Source organism: Nelusetta ayraudi, unplaced genomic scaffold (assembly GCF_046127955.1).
Source record: "Nelusetta ayraudi isolate G7.1 ecotype Tasmania unplaced genomic scaffold, CSIRO-AGI_Nayr_v1 ptg000090l, whole genome shotgun sequence".
Classification (NCBI taxonomy): Eukaryota; Metazoa; Chordata; class Actinopteri; order Tetraodontiformes; family Monacanthidae; genus Nelusetta; species Nelusetta ayraudi.
Window position 1 is genome coordinate 3,223,095 of NW_027466140.1, and position 22,567 is coordinate 3,245,661.

Here is a 22,567-nt window from a genome sequence, read left to right on the forward strand (position 1 = left end):
CCCCGTTTTGTGTTTTCATTTCGTCTGCTTTGCCTATGGAAATATACGCTATCACCAAGCCATTCCAAAGACGTGATTTAACTGAGTTTTCAAAATTGCTAGAGTGAGTTAAGAGGCAGAAATAGACGAATAAGCAGCAAAATGGCTTATTTGCAAAAGCGGACAACAGTGAGGCTTCATTAACCACCCCCCCAGTATGAGCAGCATTTTCATGTGTCCATGAATTAATGATTGGAGACATTTGTTAGAGAGTAGTTACTGTGTGGCCATGGGAATAGGGGACCACCTGGGGGGTCGGGAGCTGGAGTAGGGGGCAGTTTATCCAGTCGGGAGACTTTTAACAACACCCCTTGTAGTGACAGCTGCCATCTCTGCCCACCACTTGGAACAGATAAACACTGAGGTTAAGAACAGGTTTTCACAGGCAAAACAGAAGATTTTTTTTTTTAACCAAACAGAAAAAGCAACCATTGTAATAATTGCGCCGCCCCTAATGCATTTTCTGCCCATTTAATTAAAAAAAAAAGATTTTATTTAAAGCGGAATGGTATTTATTTAGCTGAGTCAGGCTCTAGCTCAGAAGGGTGAGTTATGGGCGAAGCAACAGCGTACAGTTTACCACATAACAAGACAGTTTTTAAGATGAAAAAAAAACAAGCCGCAGAAATAATTCTATGTGCAGTAATGGATTTGTCAAGTAAAATAAATGGTGCAGAAGCTGGCGGATTGGCCAAGAATAATGATTATTTTCTGTTATTTGTCCTAGGCAGCGCCACTTTATTCAACAAAGTAAGATCGCAAATTTTCCGAAAATGTCTCCACGCACGCACGCACTCACACACGTACACGTGCGCGCGCTTACACACACACACACACACACACACACACACACACACACACACACACACACACACACACACACACACACACACACACGTGCACGCGCGCACGCGCGCACGCAAACACACTCTGTCTTCTCTCTAATTTTTGTCCACATTCCATTAACTTCTCTTTCCCTGTCTATAAATATCCTGCCTGTCAGATTGGACAAGAGTGTAGGCTTTGGTCGCTTTATGGAAAAAAAAAAAGGTGGGGGAAGTAAGTACAGATAGATGGGGGGTAAATGGGAAAATGGGAGGGGAAAGAGAGCTTTGGGACTTTTGCGGGGGTTAAGTTTAAACGAAACCAGGTGTGTTGTGGGACCGAGGATGGGGGAGGGGGAGGGCTGAGGTGGGGTGAGAGGTGGGGTGAGGGGTGGGGTGGGGGGGCAAGTGTGTGAATCTGTTAGCTGTTCCGCCTGCGATTCAGACGTATTTGGAATTTTGGTATTTGGGCCGCAGACCAGGAATTTGCATCCTGGGGGGTCAGCGAGAGGGGGCTTGGAGAGCGGAGAATGACAACGCAGGGGGGCCAGAGGGCGGAGGGAGGGAAGGAGGGAGGAAGGAGGGAGGAAGAGAGAGGGGGGGTAAGAATGGGCTGTCTCTCTCTCTCTCTCACTCTCTGTCTCTCCTCTTCGCTCCCTCACTCCCTCCCTCTGCATGTGTTCAGCTGCTCCAGCTGTCTGTCTGCCCACTCACTCTCTCAGGGTCACACAGGCAGGAGGTTCAAGGGACACTTCTGTAACGCCAGCTCAGCCGGGGACGTCCGAAACTCAGCCAGCGAGAGAGGGACCGGCCGTTCAGACAGAGAGACAGGACACTCGTCTGACAAAAGGACTCAGCGGTGAGTGTTTCCTCCGTCTTTTGTTAACATCTGACTGACACTCCGACACTGGGAGGGATCGGTGGCGAGCAGGGGGAGAAGCGGATGCCTCCTGATGTTGACTAAACTTTTTTTTAAAAAGGGGGATAATTTGAAGCTTTTGGTTCGCCTCTTGGCCTCCTTTTTTTTTTTTTTCCTTCCCTGGTACGAGCCATACACGTCACAGTAGCACTACTCTGCTGCTTGGCTCTGAAACTGGAGCCAAGATAACGTGGCCCACAGTCTGTCTGTGTAGTTTTTTTGCTTCTTGGCTCTGCAGCTCACAGACGGTAATGGGGGGGTTAGGCAGGAAGAGGAGCACTGAGTCACAGGACGAGTATTATTGTGCACGATGTTGCAAAATCCTTCCACCTCATCCCCTGCTGCACAACATTTAATGTCACAATCCCTGAAAAAAAAAAAAAAAAAATCTCCCGGGAGGGGGGTTGAGGGAGAACAAGAAGGCCGCTTGGGTGAAGTCTCAGCATAGAGAAACAGGTGCCAGGTGCACAATCACACACACACACACACACACACACATCAAACCTGAATCAGGTTATGGTATTTGACAGTCCACTTTATCACTGTTTACAAGGCGTGCGTTTAATAGCTAACACATGACAGCTCTGGCGTCACTGCAATGACTCAGGTGGGATTGCAAAAGCAGCAGAATGGAGAACCGTCCCCTTCCCACCACCACCACCCCCAGCTCATGATCCGTGCCCACATTGTGTGCCTGCCCACACTAATGCAACACAGGCCTGCCGCACGGCACGGCACAGCACGGCACGGCACGGCTCAGGTGAGGCCTGACGGCTCCTAATCGGAACAGTGTGGTTCTGGTGCAGGTTCAACGCTGCCGTGGTAACATGCGGCAGCTGGAGTGCGCATTGCTCCATCGTGTTCACACCCGGCTGCTCTACGCACGATGGAGCAGAACCGCACAGAGCTCCGCTCACCGTGTGTTCACTACCAACACACAACTAGCCGGCTGTGACGCTGCATGCGTGTCTGTATGTGTTTAGGTGTGTGTGTTTTTGTGTGTGTGTGGGGTCCGACTATGTGTGTGTGTATTTTTTTTTCTCGCCCATCCCCATGTGGTTACTTTTACGAGTCACATGACATCTTAAACGTCCGTTGTTAAATTGTGCCGAGTGTCTGGGTTTTAAAAAGAAAAAAGAAGAAGAAAAGAAGCGGGAATCGACCTTAAACACTAACGATGCTAAATTGCGATGATAAGGGTCACATGATAAAGCTGTCATGGGACGGCATTCCAACGGCAGACAGTATCGGCAAGCATTTTGATTTCATTTCAGCAACTTAATTTGCGGAGCTGCGGTACAAATAATCTACACAAATACTTTTTCGTGAGGGAGTCGTTATTTGTCATTGGCAGTTTTTTTTCTAATCATTTCAGATATTTTACAGGCTATATGTGTCGCACTGTCGGTTCACATAAAGAAGGCTGCTGGTCCAATTCTGACCCGAGGCCTTTGTGTGTGGGGTTTGTGCTGTGTCTGCATGGGTTCTCTACACGCACGTAAGTCCAAAGACGTACACATTACCTTCACTGAGAACTCACCTTAGGCTAACGAGCAACTCTAAATTGTCCATAGGTGTGACTGTGAGTCTGTTAATCTGACGAGGGTTTCCCCCTGCCTTCACTCTACAGCAGGCATGGGCAAACTACGGCCCAGGGCCCATATGCGGCCTTGTAAACCTTTTAATCCGGCCCAGCGAACTTGAATAAATTATATTAATCGTCAGTAAGTCATAAAATAGCTGTATTTCATCCATTTCTTTTAGTGTTTTCAGAGTCATTTCAACACCGTGGGGCTTCAGAGACACATATTTTGTTCTAAATTTGCTTTTGTTCATTTTCAATCGACATTAAAGCACACATTTTTCTACATATTCCATGATATATTTTTTTTCTCTTATGAGGTGGCTCACCAAAATACTCCATCCATCTGCTGCTGCTCCGGCCCCTCTGTCACATTTTAGAACCCACTGTGGCACACCAGTCACCTCTGCTTTACAGCCTACATCCCAGCTCCTATCACTCTATTTCCACCAACACGACCTTCCAGTCACCCTGCGGTCCTCCTCATCATGTGGATTCACCGTCAGCATCGAGGAAGGAGGGACGCATGGTAGGTAGCCAGGGGTTTGGCACCAGCAGTTCACTTTAGCAAACCCATGGGGGGGGGGTTTTCCCCGAACCTGATATCCTGGGAAACAACGTTGTGGCAGGGCATCCCAGCTGGGAAGTAGCTGCCACATCCGTGGCCCTGGGCATTCCAGCGGTCCGCCACCTCTTGATCTCACAGCAGCGACGGGACCCAGCGGCCGCACCCAGTAGCCAGCGGGTGACTGGACACTGACGCTGATGGTCAGTGTGTTTTTTTGGGTGGTTTCGTTGGTTAAATTCTTGTTGCTTGTAGGCCAACTTGGAGAGGTCACGTCTTGCGGCATGTCTGAGTGCGCTGCGGCGTGCGTGCCTGCGTGCATGTCTGGTCGCTTCTTCTACAAGTCACAAGTCACAAATGGCCTGTGATGTCATCGTCGTGCATCCCAATGCAGCCTCAGACTTCCAATGTGGTTTGCTAAGTTGACATTGGAGCGCTTGACACGTAGATACACACGCTCATTATAACTTTCATGCATTTTAATTGAGGCTCGCTGTCCTTATATAACGCAGGCCCAGGTCCCTTTATTCCCAGAATTGGCCTGTCTCTTCTCAGCTTCTGGTCTGAGTGAGCTGGGAAAGGCCATTCGGTTACGGTTGGATTATGCCAGCTTGAAGCTTGTTCGTGTCCAGCCTCTTTTCAGGAACATTAACTGAAGACTCTGCTGGGAGAAGAGCCCGTTCTGACAGCGTTCCCCACGCAAACATAATTAACTTTCTCTAAAAATACGCTCAACTACACAGAAGGATAATTTAGAATAAACACAGCTAGACAGACAGAGCTGGGACTAAAAGTCAATTTTGGTTCCTCCAACTCCAAATTCATTCAACCCCAATGAGGGGGTTCAGTTAATAAAAGGAAAAACCAGGGAAAAAGGCCCAGGATATATTTTTTGACTGGTACGAGGAAAAACACGTTGACTTTGTGTGACGCCAAGTGAACAGAACTTTAATTTGTCTCCTAGCTAGCACCTGTGTTTACCCTGCTGTCTCATGCCAAAATGGCCGCTGTAAAAATCCATATTAGTTGGGCGACAACTGTAAATGCACTCTCCTACCATCACAGAGGCCCATTTTACAACATCTGCCAAGATTCGAATAGGCAGTTACGTTTCACTACAGAAAATGAAGCAGTTAAGCAGAAGCTGTTTGCTGTCGTAAAAAAAAATAAAAAAATATGCCAACGCTCTCCAGGAATGATCCCCTCCCTTCCCGAGCTGATGCCGCCCCGATCTGCCGTGAACGGAGCCTCTGGAGGCGAAGCTCAGACTGTCATTGCACAGAGTTGTAGTCTGCCCGGCGACAGACACAGAGGACTTTTTGTGTGCAGCTCAAATGGAGGCATTTCTGTGATGTTGACTTTGTTATTTTCAGCAGAAGGATGGAGCGCGTCACGCTGTTTATGTTTTTACCTGCCACAGTGATTCATAGCATTCATGCCACCGTGAATCAACAGGGAACTGTTTGGTTGACAAACAGTGAAGGCCCCTCCAAGATGCTAATTTTTTTTTTTTTTTGCTGGATACTTGAATATTGGCTCTGGTGCTTTAGCTTTGGTGTGATTTATTCATTTCAGCTGCAGGAACGGCTCTCTGCAGCAATTCGTCTGAGACTGAACAGAGCCTGTTGCTCATATCTGAGTTTCTAACGTTATCTCTCTTTTTTCCCATGTCCCATGTCTTTTTTCCCCAAAAAATTATTAGATACCACTCCTTGGCGGTTCTGAACACTACACCATCTGCTGCCTGTCACCTGTGGAAGGCGGAGCTGCCTGTCTGAGAGCTGTGTGTGTGTGTGTCTGTGTCTGTGTGTGTTCGTCTGTGTTGTGTCTGTGTTCTGTGTGCATGCTTTCATTTGTGCTACTTTTCCACCTTTTGGAAATCAGCGCATTAGTATGCAGGGCGTTTGTGTATCAATCTTGTGCGTGTCCGTGTGCGTGTCTGCGCTCCTCCATAGTGCTATTTCACAGCTGCCCACAGAAAGTGACACCTACACGGTAAGGATGGATGACTCGCTCTTCCTCCTTATCTCCTCCTCGCTCTCTTTTTGCATCTTCTCTTCCCCTCTCTGACACCTCTTGGGTCGATACCGAAAAATACAATAGCAGTCACAGGTTTGGATCATTTGAGTTCATTTCCTGTTACCATAGTAATTTGATTTTGGGCAATGTGACTGATTACTTATGTAATTTGGCTGAAAAAAAAGTTTGAACTGTCATGAATCCTGAACGCTGCAGCGCTGATCTTGTCTCCTTTGGCCCCCAACTTACTACGTTAACACAAAGGAAACAAGGCATCATGTACCTCTACTGGGGATTTATTATGTATTATGAATTCATTATGCAACTGCTTGGCTCGGAGAGTCCACTCACATCTTTCCTACCATCGTTTTCTCCCCGTCTTGGCTGCAGGAATGCACAGACGGTTATCGCTGGGACCCTCAGACAGGCCACTGCAAAGGTAAACTCCAAGTCAATTGCATTAACAGCACTATGCTCATAGAGCAAGTATGTGTATTTTGATTTGTGGTGTGGTGTTGTGGAATGGTCTTGAAGAAAACATGAAACGAGCAATATATCCAGACCAATTTAAAAAGATTTTCAATTTTTTCAAGGTATATAAGAGAATGTGAATGTGCCAATTGCTGAGTGTTTGACTTGATTTATTTTCGAAGAATGTAAACTGAAATGTTCTGTTTTTAATTTCTATAATTTGTAATTGCAGTATATGTTAATGTTGGGATAGGACTAGTTAAGCTCTGCTTCCTACTATTCCATTTCAGAAAATTAAAGAAGTATTATTATTTTTTAATTATTATTTTATTTACTTTTGTCCCAAAACAATTTCACCAATTTTGCTTCTAACGCCTCCACGTCTTGCTCCTTCGCCCAGACATAAATGAGTGCGAGACCATCCCAGATGCCTGCAAAGGGGAAATGAAGTGCTTCAACCACTATGGCGGCTACCTGTGTCTTCCCCGCTCTGCGTCCGTCATCCCGGCCCCAGAGCCGGACATCGTCACCCCCACGGTGGCCAACCACTGTCACTCAGGCTACGAGCCCGACGGAGACAGCTGTGTGGGTGGGTGTCTGCTGCTCTGCAACTCCTGTGGTGGAGGGGGAAGGGGAGTCGGAGGTGGACAGGTGGCCAACAGGATGAATGATCGCGTTTATGTGAGCATGTGTATGTGTGTGTGTGTGTGAGTGGGTGTGATTGTGTAAATGTATTGTTAGTAGCCAGTTTGTGAGGGACAGGTGGCCACGGCAGGTGTTGGGAGTGAAGGCAGCATGCTGGTGCAATGTGTGTGGGTGTGAGTGGGTGAGTGGGTGAGTTAGTGAGTCCATGGGGGAGCAGTGGGGGGTGAGTCAGTGAGTCCACGGGAGAGACAGTGGAGGGATCTGGAAGGTTTCACACGAGAACAGCAGCAGCTGCTGCTGCTGCTGCTTTTAAAAGTTAAACTTCTCAGTGAGAAAAGCTGCTGGAATAAGGAAGCAAACACGATTCAGCAGAATGGGATGTTTTCTGCGGTCTTCAGCCTCCCCTCCTCCCCCTCACCAACACCACCGACAGTCACACCGCATCTCCCTGTCGAGCCCGATAAGTCATAGTGTGGTTTAGCTCGCCCCATTCTCACACCCACGTCTCCCCGTCTCGCCCCCCCCCCCAACACAGACGTGGACGAATGCGAGCGCGACGAGCACGACTGTCAGCCCAGCCAGCAGTGCATCAACTCGGTCGGTGGCTTCACCTGCCAGTGCCCCGAAGGTTACCGCAAGGTCGGCACCGAGTGCATCGGTGAGAGCAGCCGAGTTTATCGCTTGTGCGATTAACACAAATCGCCTCCAAGAATTCCACATGTTCACCTTTGTGACTCTTTCCCCTGGAAGATATCGACGAGTGCAGGTACCGCTACTGCCAGCATCGCTGCGTCAACGTCCCCGGCTCCTTCTCCTGCCAGTGTGAACCTGGTTTCCAGCTGGCGGGAAACAACCGGTCATGTATTGGTGAGTGAGTTCTAGTGACTAATAACTAATCTTTTAGCCCCCTACCTCCCGTCTCCTATAGAAGAAAAAAAGGAGTCTATATCCTGTTTTAGTAATATTTGAGGAACTATGTCATCTATTAGGGTCTAATGCAGGGGTGGCCAAACTTTTTGACGGGCCCAAACATTGGTGGGCCACAATGGGTTCTAAAATTTGACCAGAGCAGCAGCAGATGGACTCAGTCAATCCGGACTTCAAAATTCTCCCCCCAAAATCTTTAATATTGCAAAAACAAAGAGTAAAAATACGGTGATTCAAATACCTGAGTCGATGTGCTTCACCTTCACTTGACCTTATCACATTAAGTTGATGGAGATCTGGCAACACAAACATTACACAACAGTGTTCACATGTTGATTCAATATTGAAAAATTCCTAAAAGGTGCACCGAGAAGCCTCGCTGTCAGTCAACCAAGATTATTATAACGGAATGCAGGCAGAAAATGTAATCACATGTCCAAACACATAAGAGTGAGGTTTTTTTTTTACATTCATGAGGAGCAAAATTCTGTCTTTAGGCCCTGGTGACCTAAATATCCATGTTTATAGCCCAGTGGTTCTCAAACTGTCATGCCCCACCTTGGAGGAAGAAAATTTTTCATGCAAATTAGAAGCCTCAAATTTGACGTGGCTGTGTCTTGAGGGATCCCGATGAACCTGCAAGTGGCCCCATGTCTCCATGACTTTTGACTCCATAGACGTGCATGGCATTAGCCTAAAATTTACCTTCCCTTCTTCAAGATGTGAACGAATGTGACATGGGAGCCCCGTGCTCTCAGAGGTGTTACAACACGTACGGAACCTTCCTGTGTCGCTGCGACCAAGGCTACGAGCTGGGGCCCGACGGCTTCGCCTGCAACGGTGAGAAACTTTGGAGGGAAGGAGGACTCATCCCAGTGACAGCACGGCTTTTTCATAGCCGAGTTGCCTTTAATCCCACCACTGCTTGTTGCGAACAAACTAACCCAAAGCTGTAAACTCGACAGACATCGATGAGTGCAGCTACTCCAGCTACCTGTGCCAATACCAGTGTGTCAACGAGCCGGGGAAGTTCTCATGTGTGTGTCCGGAGGGATACCAGCTGCAGGGCACCAGACTGTGCCAGGGTGAGAACCCCGCCTCGACTCCTGCGTCAGCTCTTCTTTTTGCCTCCAAAGTCACGAAAAAGGCGACTTTTATCGCCCTCTGCAGAAACCTATTTTTGCTCTGTTCCTGCTCCAAATGAGTCATGTTCCTACAAAAGAGGACTAGGGCCACGAGAAGAGAAAAAAATATTACAGCAAGGAGATTTTTATTGAAGTTTTCATTTCGCCTTTTTAAGTTGAAATTTTGTGAATAAAGTCTAAATCTTGTGAAAAAAGTTGACGTAAAAAAGACGAAATTTCGTGAATAAACTACAAATTTCATGAATAAAGTCGACGAATTGGCGAGTAGACTGGATGGATGGTGGATTAACCCAGTTACGCTCAGTAAACTGGCGAAAACAGGTGTGTCCCACAAGGTTCACCCACAGTAATCAGGAAAGTGGCAAAAACGGAAGTACTCCACTAGACTCGCGCGCAGAGCCTTTCAACTTCATTCTCGACATTTTGACTTACTTTACGTTGACATTTATCACGAAATTCCGTCTTTTTACTTTAATCTCGAAATTGCAAATTTATTTTCGAATTGGAACCTTAAAAAAGTAACTAATCTTTTCCGCATGTTCCTCCCCGCTAGATATTAACGAGTGTGAGACGGGGGAACACCAGTGTACCGAGACGCAGACTTGCGTCAACATCCACGGACGGTACCAGTGTGTGGAGTCCAACCGGTGCCAGGAGCCCTACATGCAGGTGTCCGAGAAGTGAGTGTTCATGCACAAACACACACTCGCTCAAACTGCTCCATTACAGAAATATGTGGCAGCCATCACCCCTGAATATACTTCCAACCTGTGCAGTGAGCGGCTCGTACTTGATTTCCAACAATTACTTTTTCCACACTCGAGTCCAACTTGCAGCCAGCATTCTCCATGGCAAGAGGAACACTATTATGGCGTGAATAAGTGTTGGATGGCTAACAGGTGGGGGTCATTATGTGCACGTCCCCGATGAATTGGCTATACACGTTGCATTGTAGTAACACAAGAGGGAAAAATGGCCACTGCTCAACATTTGTTTAAGTCTGAGAACTCTGCTCTCGTTCAAATTGCTCCCTCTCCTGGCAGCTGTGTGAACCGCTGCTTTTTCTGCTCTAAAATGAGATAAGATAAGATAAACTTTATTAATCCCGAAGGAAATTCTCATGCCAGATAGCTCCAACGTCACAGCAACAGTATAGTATAGCAGCAATAGGGTATAGAATAAAATGAAATACATGACAAAACATTATCCAAAGAATCTCTCTTAATACTGTTTACCTCTCTCTCTCTCTTTCTCTCTCTCTCTCTCTCTCTCTGTGTTCATTTAGCCGTTGCGTGTGTCCCGTCAACAAGCCTGCATGTCGAGAACTTCCCTTTTCCATCGTCCACCGCTACATGAGCATCACCTCGGAGCGCTCGGTGCCCTCGGACGTCTTCCAGATCCAGGCCACCAGCGTCTCTCCGGGGGCCTACAACACCTTCCGCATCCGCTCCGGTGATGAAAATGGAGACTTCTATATCAGGGTGAGCATATAGGAGGCGATCATTTATTCAGTACGGCAGTGAAAATACGAAAAAAACTTGTAAGCAGTGAGTCGTTGACGTTTTGCTTGAAGAGTAGAACGGTCATTTGTCCGCCACTTAAAATGTGATTTATCAAATCAGTTTGTTTTTACAGACTGTTACGTATAATGAAAGAGTTTGATTGACACAGACTAATAAACACCATTTTTCACTTCAACCAAGCCTTAAAAGGCACGTTAACAAAAACTACAGTACCCCAAACTGCTCTTTCCTGTGTAACTCTTCTATGGTTTCACTTCCTGCAGCAAATCAATAACATCAGTGCGATGCTGGTGCTGGCCCGTGCCGTGTCAGGGCCCAGAGAGTACACGCTGGACCTGGAGATGGTGTCGGTGAACCCACTGCTCAGCTACCAGGGCACCTACCAGTCCAGCTCCGCCCTCAGGCTCTCCATCTACGTCGGGGAGTACACCTTCTAAAGCAGGAGAGGAAGAGTGGAGCGGAAAAGAGTGAGAGATGGAGAGGTGGAGGGGAGGGGAAGGCGATCAGGAGGATGGCGGGTGCCACGAGCAAGAAACAAAAGGGAAAATGAAGCTGTAAAACTAAAGCGGTGGATGTAATTCAACCAGTCACTGTGATGTAACACTCTTTAGCTTTTTTTGTTGTTGTCGCTAGTCGTTCAAAGAAGGCCACACTCTCCCTCCAGCCCAGCTTTTCTACATGTACGAATGCACGTTATTACCAAGTATACAAGCGCATTAGAGTTTCACAGGTAAAGAAAGAAACAGCCCAGACCAAAGTGTGTTGAAAAAGTTGGATTTTTTGGGGGTTTTTGTTTCCGTGAGTTTCCTCACTGAAACAAATCCACAGGACGTGTGTCTTGTGTGCCTGCGGGCTGAGCGATTCATTTTGCAGCCTCGCCAGATGAATCCACTTTCAACTTGTTTACATCCTTCATCTCGGGTCCCTCTCCGTTTGTTTGTCACTTTATTCTCGTCGCTATTCAGTAACCACTCAGATCAGACCTCAGATTTCCGACTTCCTCCTCGTCCTCCATCCTTCCTTCTTCATGTTCAAGCCTCCCTTCACATTGTGTGTGTGCGTGCGTGTGTGTTTTATTCTTATGTTTGTAACGTTGCTCATCTTGTTTCTCTCTCTTTTTTTTTAAAACCCCAAATAAAACATTACACCTTTTCATCCCCACGTGATGTCGACAGTGGTTGGATTTGTGTGTTTATCCAGACACTTTTGCTGTTGGACTAGTTGTGGCACTATGAAATCACTCCCCTCCCTTCTCTTTTTTTCACTCGTTAAATAAAGTGTTTCATAAGTCGTGAGACAGCATGCAGGCGAGCATATGGAGTAAACAGTTTGGTCGAGCTCCAGCCCTCCAAAAGCACCACCTCCTTCTTTACCTGCACCCACACACCAAACACAGCCCTCTGCAGCAAAATGCATATGCCTCTTTCTGAATCCGCAGCAGCGAGCAGCTGACATCACGATTCCTGCCCTGCGATGCTCTCGCATTGCAACACGAAGAGTTCAGTAACATTCAAAAACAAAGCAAAGGACAACTCCTAATTTTGGGGGTGGGGGGGCTTTTTTCTTTGCCTCATTAATATTATATCACAGCCCCGTTTCTGCTGCAGCAGGAAGATAGGGGATTTAAATCTTCCCAAATCGCCGTCGGTTACAGGAGGAAATGCACCAAATGTCTGTGAGCTCTGCAGCGTTTCGGTTCTATCTTCACTGTCACAGAACTTGTGTTGTAACTGAGACTCCTGACCCACAAAAAAACAGAGGAAAAGGAGAGCGAGGGAGAAAAGGAGTGTGGGGAAACCCCTCATTTCACAGTCCACTGCTGTTCGCTCCACCCATTTCTCCCCCCCCCCCCCCCGCACCCCCACCCCACACACACACACACACACACACACACACACACGTCCCATCTGTCCGGCCACAGGGGATTGATGACTCACACACAGCACGGCTTTATGTAATCGGAGCTGACTGCGCGCAGCCACCAGGGGGCAGCAGATCACACACGGATCGCACAGCGGCAGTCCAGGAATAGAAACAACCTGAGGAGAGAGAGAGTGTTGTTTTATAACCCATCTGACAAGTCAGCCTACATTTTCTCCGCTTTCCCATTAACTTGAATCCTCGAGGGAGAAGAGACCGACCGAAACTTTGTCTACTGCTCACATTTAAAACACACAAAACGCTACACAAATCATTTCCGAGCTCCGGCAGAGTCGACGCTGCGACGTCTGCATCTTGAGATGACAGAGAACCACTGTGACGGAGCCGGGTTGTGTTTTTCAGGAGTGCAATAGGACAATAGTGTGGGAGGTAAGAGTCTGTGTGTCTCATTAGGGGATCACAAGGCTGCTCAGACGGTCAATAAGTCAGAGGGAGCACATGAAACAAGATGGCATTGCCAAGGCTGGGTTAATGAGTGGCCCTCGGGTTCACCTGTGATTTTACATTGGCGGGTGAAGGACCACTGCAACTCACCACGCGCACAACTGAATGATGCCATTCAATATTAATTAGGTACTAAACAGGCAAAAAAGACACAAAAAAAATTTGCCAACAAGATGTAAAATATTCAAAACACAAATGCATGATGGCTACTCGGAGACATAAAATGACCTCAGTTATCTGTTTTCTGTGAAGGTTCTCGGTCGTCCAGGTCACTGTAGAAGATTAAGTTAAACGCAACTGGACAGGTTTTGGTATGTTTGTGTCAAACAGTCAAGGATAGACGCAATCCGACCCCCCAAAAAGGAGGAAAAGCAGCAGAAACGATTCTCAAAATGACTAAATATAGATGCAAAGATCCTCCAAGAAAATGCAAAGGGACCAAAAATAAGAGCACAACTTCTAAATATAGGCGAGACCACCAGGAACAGGCGCAAAAAAGCCTTTGTGGCCATTTTGTGTGTTTCGCTCGGCAGCTTTTAAATGTCTTTGCCAAAGTGCACATTGTCCATGGACAATGCATCAGTACTGCGGGCAGATGGGATTGTGTGTGTGTGTGTGTGTGTGTGTGTATGCTTGTGCTTGTGTGCGTTGACATGGGGGAGCTTGTGTTGCAGAGTGTCATCGCCCACACAGAGACGGAGGAGGGACAGTTTGGGGTAGCAGAGGGAGCGATGGAGCCTCTTTTTTTTTTTTTTTTTTTTTTTTTTTTTCCGGCCCAACTGTATCCTGACAAGCTGCGTCCTTAAGGTCACAGCAGGAGGCGGCAGTGGGCCGTAAGGACACCAAACCACACAGTACAGCCAAGATGCTGGACAGAAATGACACTTTTCTATGTTGCACAGCCCCACTCTGCTCCCCACCAGGAAACTCGATGATCAGGGGGTCTTTGATCTCTGGGTTGCATTGCAAAGAATTCTGAAGGCCTTCGACCCCACAGAAAAACACAATGCAGGGTTTTTTCTGTGAATGAAAGAGTGAAACGGAGCATCATTTATCTTCTTTTACTCATCCTAACATGGTATTACATGCATTATATGCACGTGCACTCGCATTACAAAGGTTACACAAGCACTTACCAGGGAATAATTAGACAGACAGCCAGATAAGCTAATCCAATAAGGTGGGAAATCTATATGGTTTTAATGTATTGTGAGTTCAGGTTCCCTTTGAAAAAACACAAGAGTTTCCCCAGGGGATGAAAAAATTATCCATCCAATCTCATCTAATCTAATTTAATCTGAAATACGCACATTTTCAAAATAGACTTGAGTGAATTATATGTCTGCGTAGATTCGTCTGAAAACTTCCATGATCGCTTGCCGAAACACCGACTCTCCAGAAAACAGCATATCGAGCCTGTCTTTTTACAGCCGATAATAATGGACTTTTCAAGGCACCCAAAGCGCTTAACATTGAACCCATCAAGCTACATGTGTAGCCACAGCTGCCCTGGGGCTGACTGACGGAAACATGGCAGCCAATCTGTGCCAATCACCACCCAACATCCACTCACATTCGTACGAGGCAATGTCAGTTCAGTGTCTTGCCCAAGGACGCAACGACAGACTGGGATGGAGCGGGATTTGAACCGCCAACCTCCTAAGCTACAGTCGCACCCTCCACACACTCCGGAGGAGCAAGCAAAATGAGTAAGAAGACATGGAAGTTTTCTTATTCCTGCCGAGACACATTAGAAAACACACTGTTAGGAAACACAGGTAGTGTGGGTTTGGCATAACCTGGGAAAGTGAAAACTGCTGTTGGGTCAAGGTTAACTAAAACTGAAAGGCAGCTTTCCTTGGAACACAGAACATCTACTAAACTTAACTTTCAGCACATTGCACACCTTTTTTCTGACTGCATTCAGAGTTAAAAAAAAAAAAAAATTCTAATTTTCATAATGTCTCAGAGCACAAGCGACCCTTCCTTTATCCCGGCTGTAGGTGATGCACACACAATGCTCCGCCTTGACCCTACACATAGCGCACAATACTGGAGGAGTTGTTTCTGATTAGTGATTCACTGTTCAGTCCAGACCAGTGATGACAGGTTCAACAGGGGGCATTTGAGGGACATCTTCACCTCTTTGTCATTCAAACAAACCAAAGTGGGAACACTCGGTTACATGATGGCCTTGGATGGATTTATATAAGGCTCTGAACAAGACATTATCCTTCAGTTTCTTTACTCGTTGCGTAAATGCGGTTACCAAGAAACATGTTGCTAAGGTTGTGTGGGCGTATAGTGGCAAAGGGACCTATGCTGAAAATACAATCAGCCCTGAGGAGAAAAAAAACATATATATATGAAAGAGAAATGGAACACTAAGAGGTGAGCGAGTGGAAGGGAACAGAGGCTGCAGAGAGTTTTGGTGAGATTGAAACGCTCAATTTGGGATGTAAATTTTCGTCAAAATATTTGCGCTTGTGAGACTCATCAAAAAGACTGCAAAATCTTTTTTCTCTGGGAGGAGAGCTATATCATGATTAAAATCCTTTACAGTCACTGTGATCTTTTAAAAGAATAATCCTATCAAAATGATTTCAACACAAACGTCCCAGTTTGTCTTGAGATTTCCTGTTTTATTTTGAAAATGTGTAACTTTCCTCTTGTGTCAGATAACCTGTTTCACTGCCCTGGTTGTTTCCTGCCAGCCTGCCAACGAGTCCCCGCTGTGTGCTTGTTTATTTATTTTTGCTTGCTCCAATTTTCCGACAGTGCGACGCAACACAAGGCTTTGGCAGTGAGCTCGTTTGATGTCACAAAGGGCCCTGATGTCTCTTCGACATTGGTGACGATGCCTCCAGACAGCTGTTTGCACTCTCACTCAGTTTGAAGCGCCACTTGTTTTGTCCAGTCCAAAAGATGTTGACAGTACAATAAGTGAACAGGTTCAGCAGGAAGATAACAGTTTGTGTTTCTGCAGGAGGAATGTTTTATTGAACATCACTGATGCCCAAGGTGGAAAATTAAAGATTTGAAAATGGATAAAGGCAGGACTGGAACAACTATATATCTAACTATCTATCTATCTATCTATCTATCTATCTATCTATCTATCTATATATATGTATATATATATGTATATATATAAATATATATATATATAAATATATATTTATATATATATATATATATATATATATATATATATATATATATATATATATATATACATATATATATATATATATATATATATATATATATATGTATATATATACATATATATATATATATATATGTATATATATAAATATATATATATATATATATATATATATATAAATATGTATATATATATATATATACATATATATATATATATATACACATATATATATATATATATATATATAAATAGTTTTATACTTTACTTTTGGCTTTTTGTTTTAAATGTTACTGGCACCATTGCTGCTAATATCAACAGTAGGGGAACTCCCTCACATTGTGGATGCAGAGACAGTCTGATTCATGCAGCTTGTTTCTCTTCTCACTGTCTCTACCTCCCTGTGCTTCAGCGTTCCCATCTTTTCTTCTTTTTTTTTGACAAAATGTGCTCCTGCAGTTCTTCCTTTACTTCCAGTAACATTTCAGTCGAGAGGAACCAGAATTAGTTCTGCACCTTCCTCGTCATAGATGAAAGCCTTTCATCTTCCCCGCTGAGTGAGAGCCACGGAACTGCTCCCATGTGACCGTCATTTTTAAAGAAAATAACCTGAAGCTTGATGTCTTTACAAACATTGGCTTCTTGTCCTCAGAATCCCGAGGGCTCAAACATAATCATCATCATCATCATCATCATTATTAAAGATTAGTGTCTACAAACACTGCCTGGTCAAACAGAAAGCAAGGCACAAATGCAGCCTTAGTTCTTCAATTAATTCAATACATAGCTATTAAGTCATTGGGACCAGAGAGGAAGAGAGGAACAATCCAAAGAAGTAAATGGTGAAATTAATTTTCTCATTTGGGAGGTTTACTTAGAGGTTTGAATATAAAATGATTTCTGCAAATGCAGCACACATGACTGTTGAGAAAATATTAAAGACAAAAACTAACCCGGTGGGATACATTTATCAAATTGCTTCAGTGGAAAAAGGCTGGTCTGTATTGCATTGCTGATTTTCCAGCTGGTTAACACCAAGTGCATCGCGCTTGGCTTCATGTACTCCACATAAAAACAGTATGTTAGGAAAGAGCGCGACGATTGGAAGAAACGAAAAGCAATTGACCCCATTGGTCGGCTAATCAGACCACAGCGCATGAATTAGTGAATGGTCGGGAGGTAGGGGGGCTGGGGATGACGTAGAAGGGGGGGGAGAACATACATGAAGTGGCACATGAAACGTGGAGTCACGTAATTGCTATCGAAACGACGGGTCAATTGAGATGTATTTCTGGCAAGGACGGCGACGGGAAAGGAGGACAAGTGGACCGGGGTCGAAATAGAACGAGGTAAAAATGTGACTTACGGCCCGATGCGGAGCCCATTCAGCACATCTGTTCCCGCCTCCCTCCCTCCCTCCCTCCCTCCTCCCCTCCCTCCTTCTTCCCACTCTACCGCCTTTGTTATGCAACACACCTTGCCAAAGCGCGCGCTCGTGGTCAACATATGTCTGACCGACGCGCTGTACATTTGGGCGAGCAGGAGGGCTGAAGCCCAATGTGACGGCCGCCGCCCCTCCCGATCCGCACCGCAAGCTCCCGACGGCCAGAGTTAACGGAGGGCGACGGGAGAAATAGGTAGCGAGGGAGTCTGAATGAAAGATCTGCCGCTAGGAGGTCTCCCGTGATGTAACACATCTACATCATGTCACCATGGCAACCCCGCATCAGCACCAACTTAATGTGGGGAGGAAAAGAGTCTGTGCTGGTATGTCATAGGAGGGAGATAGCAGATGTGTAATCTCGACCATTATAGATATTAAATAATAGGTCTCCAATTGTTTATTTGTGTCGAATTTATGAATGTTCCCCCTAAAAACGACCTGAATCCCCGTCGTTCCCCGATGCAGGCCAGCACAGCGTGCGGTCTTCAGGCTCCATCCTTCATAGAAATATCTCCTCGACACACGAAGGTTTGTTCACGCCAGCGTTCTCCCATAAGTCCGAGCACGATGCAGAGACCTTGGGGAGACAGAAGAGTCTGAACAGAACTCCAAAGTTCTGCTGGAAAAAGAAAAAGAAAAAGAAAAAAAGAGAGAGAAAAAAACTTCTGCCCCATCCTGTGCCCTGGCAGCTAAAAATAAACTAGTTATAGAAAAAGAGAAAAAAGGCACAAGGCTACTGGCTCACAAAGCCACACTGAGGGACGGAGGAGGTGTGTGTGTGTGGGGTGGGGGTGGGGGGGGAGTGGGCGGAGCTACGTGCGTGGGAGTTTGTATGGCTTATATTCACAGGTTGGGATCAGTCGGGCTTCAAATCAGACGCAACGTCGGTGCTGCTGCCGCCGTGTCGCCGAGCGGCGGACAAACCAACGTGTTTGAATGACACAAAGGTAATGCAGGTCTAATAAATAGTGGATACATTCTTTCACTATTTATCAAAACACTTTCCTGATCTCTTTGTTCCCAGGCCAATGAGGGAACTGCAGCCTGGCCCAGCATGCTTTGTTGTGAGAAAGTAGGACTCCTGAGACTGGTTGGCAACTTGAATATCATTAAATGTTAATCAAATAAGTAATAATAAAAGATCTTGTGAAATTAAAGGAAAGCAGACAAAACATCTAAGTTCATCTAAGTATCTTATGTTTGTGTTTCATCTTTTTCCAGCACAAATGTCTCCAGACTGCATTAGTATTTCTCACTCAAGCAGAAGGTGGTCGGCCTTTAAATAGCAGCAAGCACCTCTTCTTTTGGTACATGGTGATTTTCTCCACTTTCCTCTTCGTTAATTCACTCCGTGCCTCCACTGGAGGCTAAATACTGAACCTCCAATAATAGGCCACTGTCATAAAATATCCTCATGTCACATCTCTGGTAAAGTACATTAAGTACAGTTTAATAATAAACATTTTGCTCAATTTTATATTGAAATTATTTGAGTGCTGTTCACCACTAACGTAAAAGCAAAACACTGAATGTTTTACTCAATACAGTCGACTCAGTAAGTTTCAGAAATGACACGAATCACATGAATGCATGTCAACTTACTTATGTTGGATTCCAAGATAACATCATTTCAGCCATGCTGTTTCAATGGGTGAATTCTATCCCATATTGTATTATTTCCCACTGCATCTGAATGTGAAATGCAACGAGACTTTGACGAGCTTTATGCGCCGCCGCTCAATACTGTCCAAATATTGACATCTGCTTTTTTTAATTTGAATTATGTATTTGTCGCCTTTGCTCAACAGGAAAACTGCAACAAGTATGCAGCGCTGCAGCCGTCTGACAGAGAGCCCGGGCTGCGCCGACATCTCAACTGAAGAGAGTCAGACTCGTTGTAGGCGCTTGTTGATGCGTCTTAAGTGTTCAATATTGAACCGCAAACTTTCATACAGTCGTCATTCATTCCCTTTGGCTCCTCTTTGCGCCCCTAAATCTTCGTCTCCTCTTTACTCCTCGTCCTCGCTCTTGCTTTCTCGCTCCTGCTTCGATGCAGGAGTGGGAGGTGTTGCTAGGCGACAGATTAGCTCCATCCTTTCAAGAAGCGGAATGTGGAACCTCGACTCTACGGGTGTAAAAATAATAATATGAATAAAGACACACAAACGAATTAGTCTTAGCGGGGAAAATGGTGAGCTCCTTTCGCATCTGGAGTGACAACTGCACTTATTTAACCCCCTTTCACCGCCCCTCATTCGTTCAGTCTGTCAACCTCCTCCACTCTCACACTCGTCCCTGAAACTGGCCAGAAATACTGAAAACACGCCATTTACATTTGAAACAAAGGCAATCCGTCCGATCATCATCATCATCATCATCATCATCATCAGTCCAAGTGTTGACATTTTGTCCGTACCAAGCTGAGGCTGACCGATGATCCACCCTCTCTGTTCCCTGTGATGTGATGACTAAGGTTGTGGAGGAACATGCAGCTCATCCCCTTGTCCGCAGCTTCTGTCTGCCAACGGACGAGGCTGTGAAAGTGACACCTGTTGGCCACTGTTACTGAAAAAGCATGTGCAAGCACATGCGTGTGAGCGCCTTGGTACAGTACGTACAGAACGATGCTGAGTTCTCTGGCGCTTCGTACATCTGCTCAGCGGCTGTGACAGAAATGAAGTGTTGACTGTGTTGACTGTGTGAATAACTGAATAACAAGTGCGCCAGGAGAGTATTTTGAGATGAAATAGGTGAAAAGTGAAGCGACTAAGTGAAAATGTCGAAGGTTAACACATTGAATGACATTTGGGTAAAAAAAAAGGAAGAAACAAAACTTTCACTCCTGTTGGCCTGCCTGTAAAAATAACCATTCAGCCATGAACTGACCATCGCTGAGAGACTGAATATTTCACAAGCCCTGCATGAAGCCAAGTGACAGAAATGTGTTGACAAGTTCACTGTTACGGTTTTCAATGCATTTAAATAGATGGCGACCTATGTTTAGAAAAAAGACGAGGTCTCTGCTTGAAAGCTCTTTCTAGTTTGTGGCCTGTGCGCTCACTGACCCAGCGGGAAGCGGCTGGCTCAGGGGACAATCGTGATCGTTTCACTTCATTTTATAGCATTTAACTGACTGAATGCATAAGGATGTATGGGGGAAAAACCTTATTAGCCTCCTTTTGAAAGGGAGGATTCTATAAGCTCCAAGCCTGGTGATCGGAACTCCAGTTCCTTGAAGAATCAAACCGTCAACCTCTTGATTCATGGTCCACCCAGCAGCTCTCTGAGCTATTTATCCTAATGAGCTCCACTCTCTCCCCTTGACTTTAAAACCTAAAGCTGGAGAGGAGATTTGAACAAACAACCTCTTGGTTCGAGCAACACACTGAGCAATTTGTCCTGCTCCTGCTGTTTGATGTTACAAATTCTGATAAAAACTATCAACATCATCCTCATAAAGACTATTCCAGTTGGTTTTGTGCTAGTAAAAAGGGAAAACAGAAGAAATCAGCGACGAAAGCATATAAATTAATTTGGGCGGTCAAATGAATTTTTTAATCGTGATTAATCGCAGAATCGTCATAGTTAACTCCAATTAATTGCGGTTTGAATTGCATGTGTAAATTCAGTTATTTTGCATTTCTGTGATCTGTGATCTGTGGTGTGTGTGTGTATATATATATATGTATACGTATATATATATTTGTGTGTGACACACAGCCTGCTAACGTGTGCTAACGTTGCCAGGCCGCAGCTCCACGCAACCCAGGGTAAAACTTTTTCCACTCATTAACAGCTGTGAGCTCACAACGCTAATTTAGCTCTGCTGACATTTCGTAGATTGTGTGAGAGAGAGAGAGAGAAAAAAATGAATTGGTGAGTGGAAACAGACATGAATGAGTGAAAGAGGGCCTGACTTAGTGTGCCTGGATGAGTAACGCATAAAGAGGGCTACAAGACTAAATGAGCCTCCGCATTGAATGATGAGACAAACAGGAGTTTCTGGCACAAAGGCTGCCCACTAATTGGATTCATTTGAGTCCATTTGCTGTCAGGGAGACGAGGCACTCATCCCCGCGACCCCTCGCTCTTCACCCATCCGCCTCTCCGCTGCCATATTCCTCTCCGCCTACCACCTATGATACTAACACAACCCTGTCACATAATGGCAGGGGATTATCATGACAGCCGCGACAATGGCGGCACCGCTATCGAGAGAACGTGTGGGACAGCGGGGCAACTTAAGTACCTGCGAGACTGCTCGGTGGTGGGGAGGGAGGGAGGGGATGATAAAAAAAAAAAATACATAAACAAGTTCAAGTGTTTTTTTGTTCCGGGAGCTCCTGCATAAAGATGTGCGCTCCGTGAGCACCTTTTAGGGCCGTCACTGAAAACACTTCATACTGAAGAAAGTGATGCACGCTTCGCAGAGGAGATTCTGGGGAAAATAATGAGATTCACGAGTGCAGCCGCAAACCCAAAGTTGTGTTGTAACACAGAAAACTGGGAATCACTTACTCCTACTTTTCAAGTGTCGATCTGCTTGACAAATAGATAGATGGATAGATGGATAGATAGGTAGATAGATGGATAGATGGATAGATGGATAGATAGATAGATAGATAGATAGATAGATAGACAGATAGATAGATAGATTTCTGGTCCACAGTGACACACAACACAGTAAACGAAACACACATGATGCTTAGAAAACAGCAGTTTCTTAAATAGTTGTCTGTCACTTTTGACTCTAACGAGAATCACAATGAGCCGAGACACTATAGCGGCTTATGAGTTGGTTAATGAGCCTCCAGACTAAAATGTATCTCCTCATTTGGAAGAAACATAGAACAGCGGTTAAGTTAGAGAATGTGAAGCGTTTTACAGCACTTAAGGACAATAAGACGCAG

At 45.4% G+C, this 22,567-nt stretch overlaps 1 protein-coding gene across 1 annotated transcript; it reads left to right on the forward strand.

The window, feature by feature from the left end:
• Positions 1-1,517: 1,517 nt before the first annotated feature.
• efemp2a (EGF containing fibulin extracellular matrix protein 2a) lies at positions 1,518-11,822 on the forward strand. Its single transcript, XM_076046542.1, has 11 exons — positions 1,518-1,722; positions 5,632-5,924; positions 6,339-6,387; positions 6,820-7,008; positions 7,600-7,722; positions 7,815-7,931; positions 8,712-8,831; positions 8,957-9,076; positions 9,690-9,816; positions 10,422-10,617; positions 10,923-11,822. The coding sequence occupies exons 2-11, from the start codon at positions 5,823-5,825 to the stop codon at positions 11,094-11,096; spliced, it is 1,317 nt and encodes a 438-aa protein (XP_075902657.1). The 5' UTR covers positions 1,518-1,722; positions 5,632-5,822; the 3' UTR covers positions 11,097-11,822.
• The last annotated feature ends 10,745 nt before the right edge of the window (positions 11,823-22,567 follow it).

What these genes read in the sequence shown, in the direction of transcription:
- efemp2a (XM_076046542.1), top strand. Translation starts at nt 5,823, where the DNA reads ATGCAGGGCGTTTGTGTATCAATCTTGTGCGTGTCCGTGTGCGTGTCT. An exon ending in CGACGGAGACAGCTGTGTGG is followed by an intron (nt 7,009 to 7,599) that starts GTGGGTGTCTGC and finishes CCCCCAACACAG; the next exon opens with ACGTGGACGAATGCGAGCGC. An exon ending in CGACGGCTTCGCCTGCAACG is followed by an intron (nt 8,832 to 8,956) that starts GTGAGAAACTTT and finishes TAAACTCGACAG; the next exon opens with ACATCGATGAGTGCAGCTAC.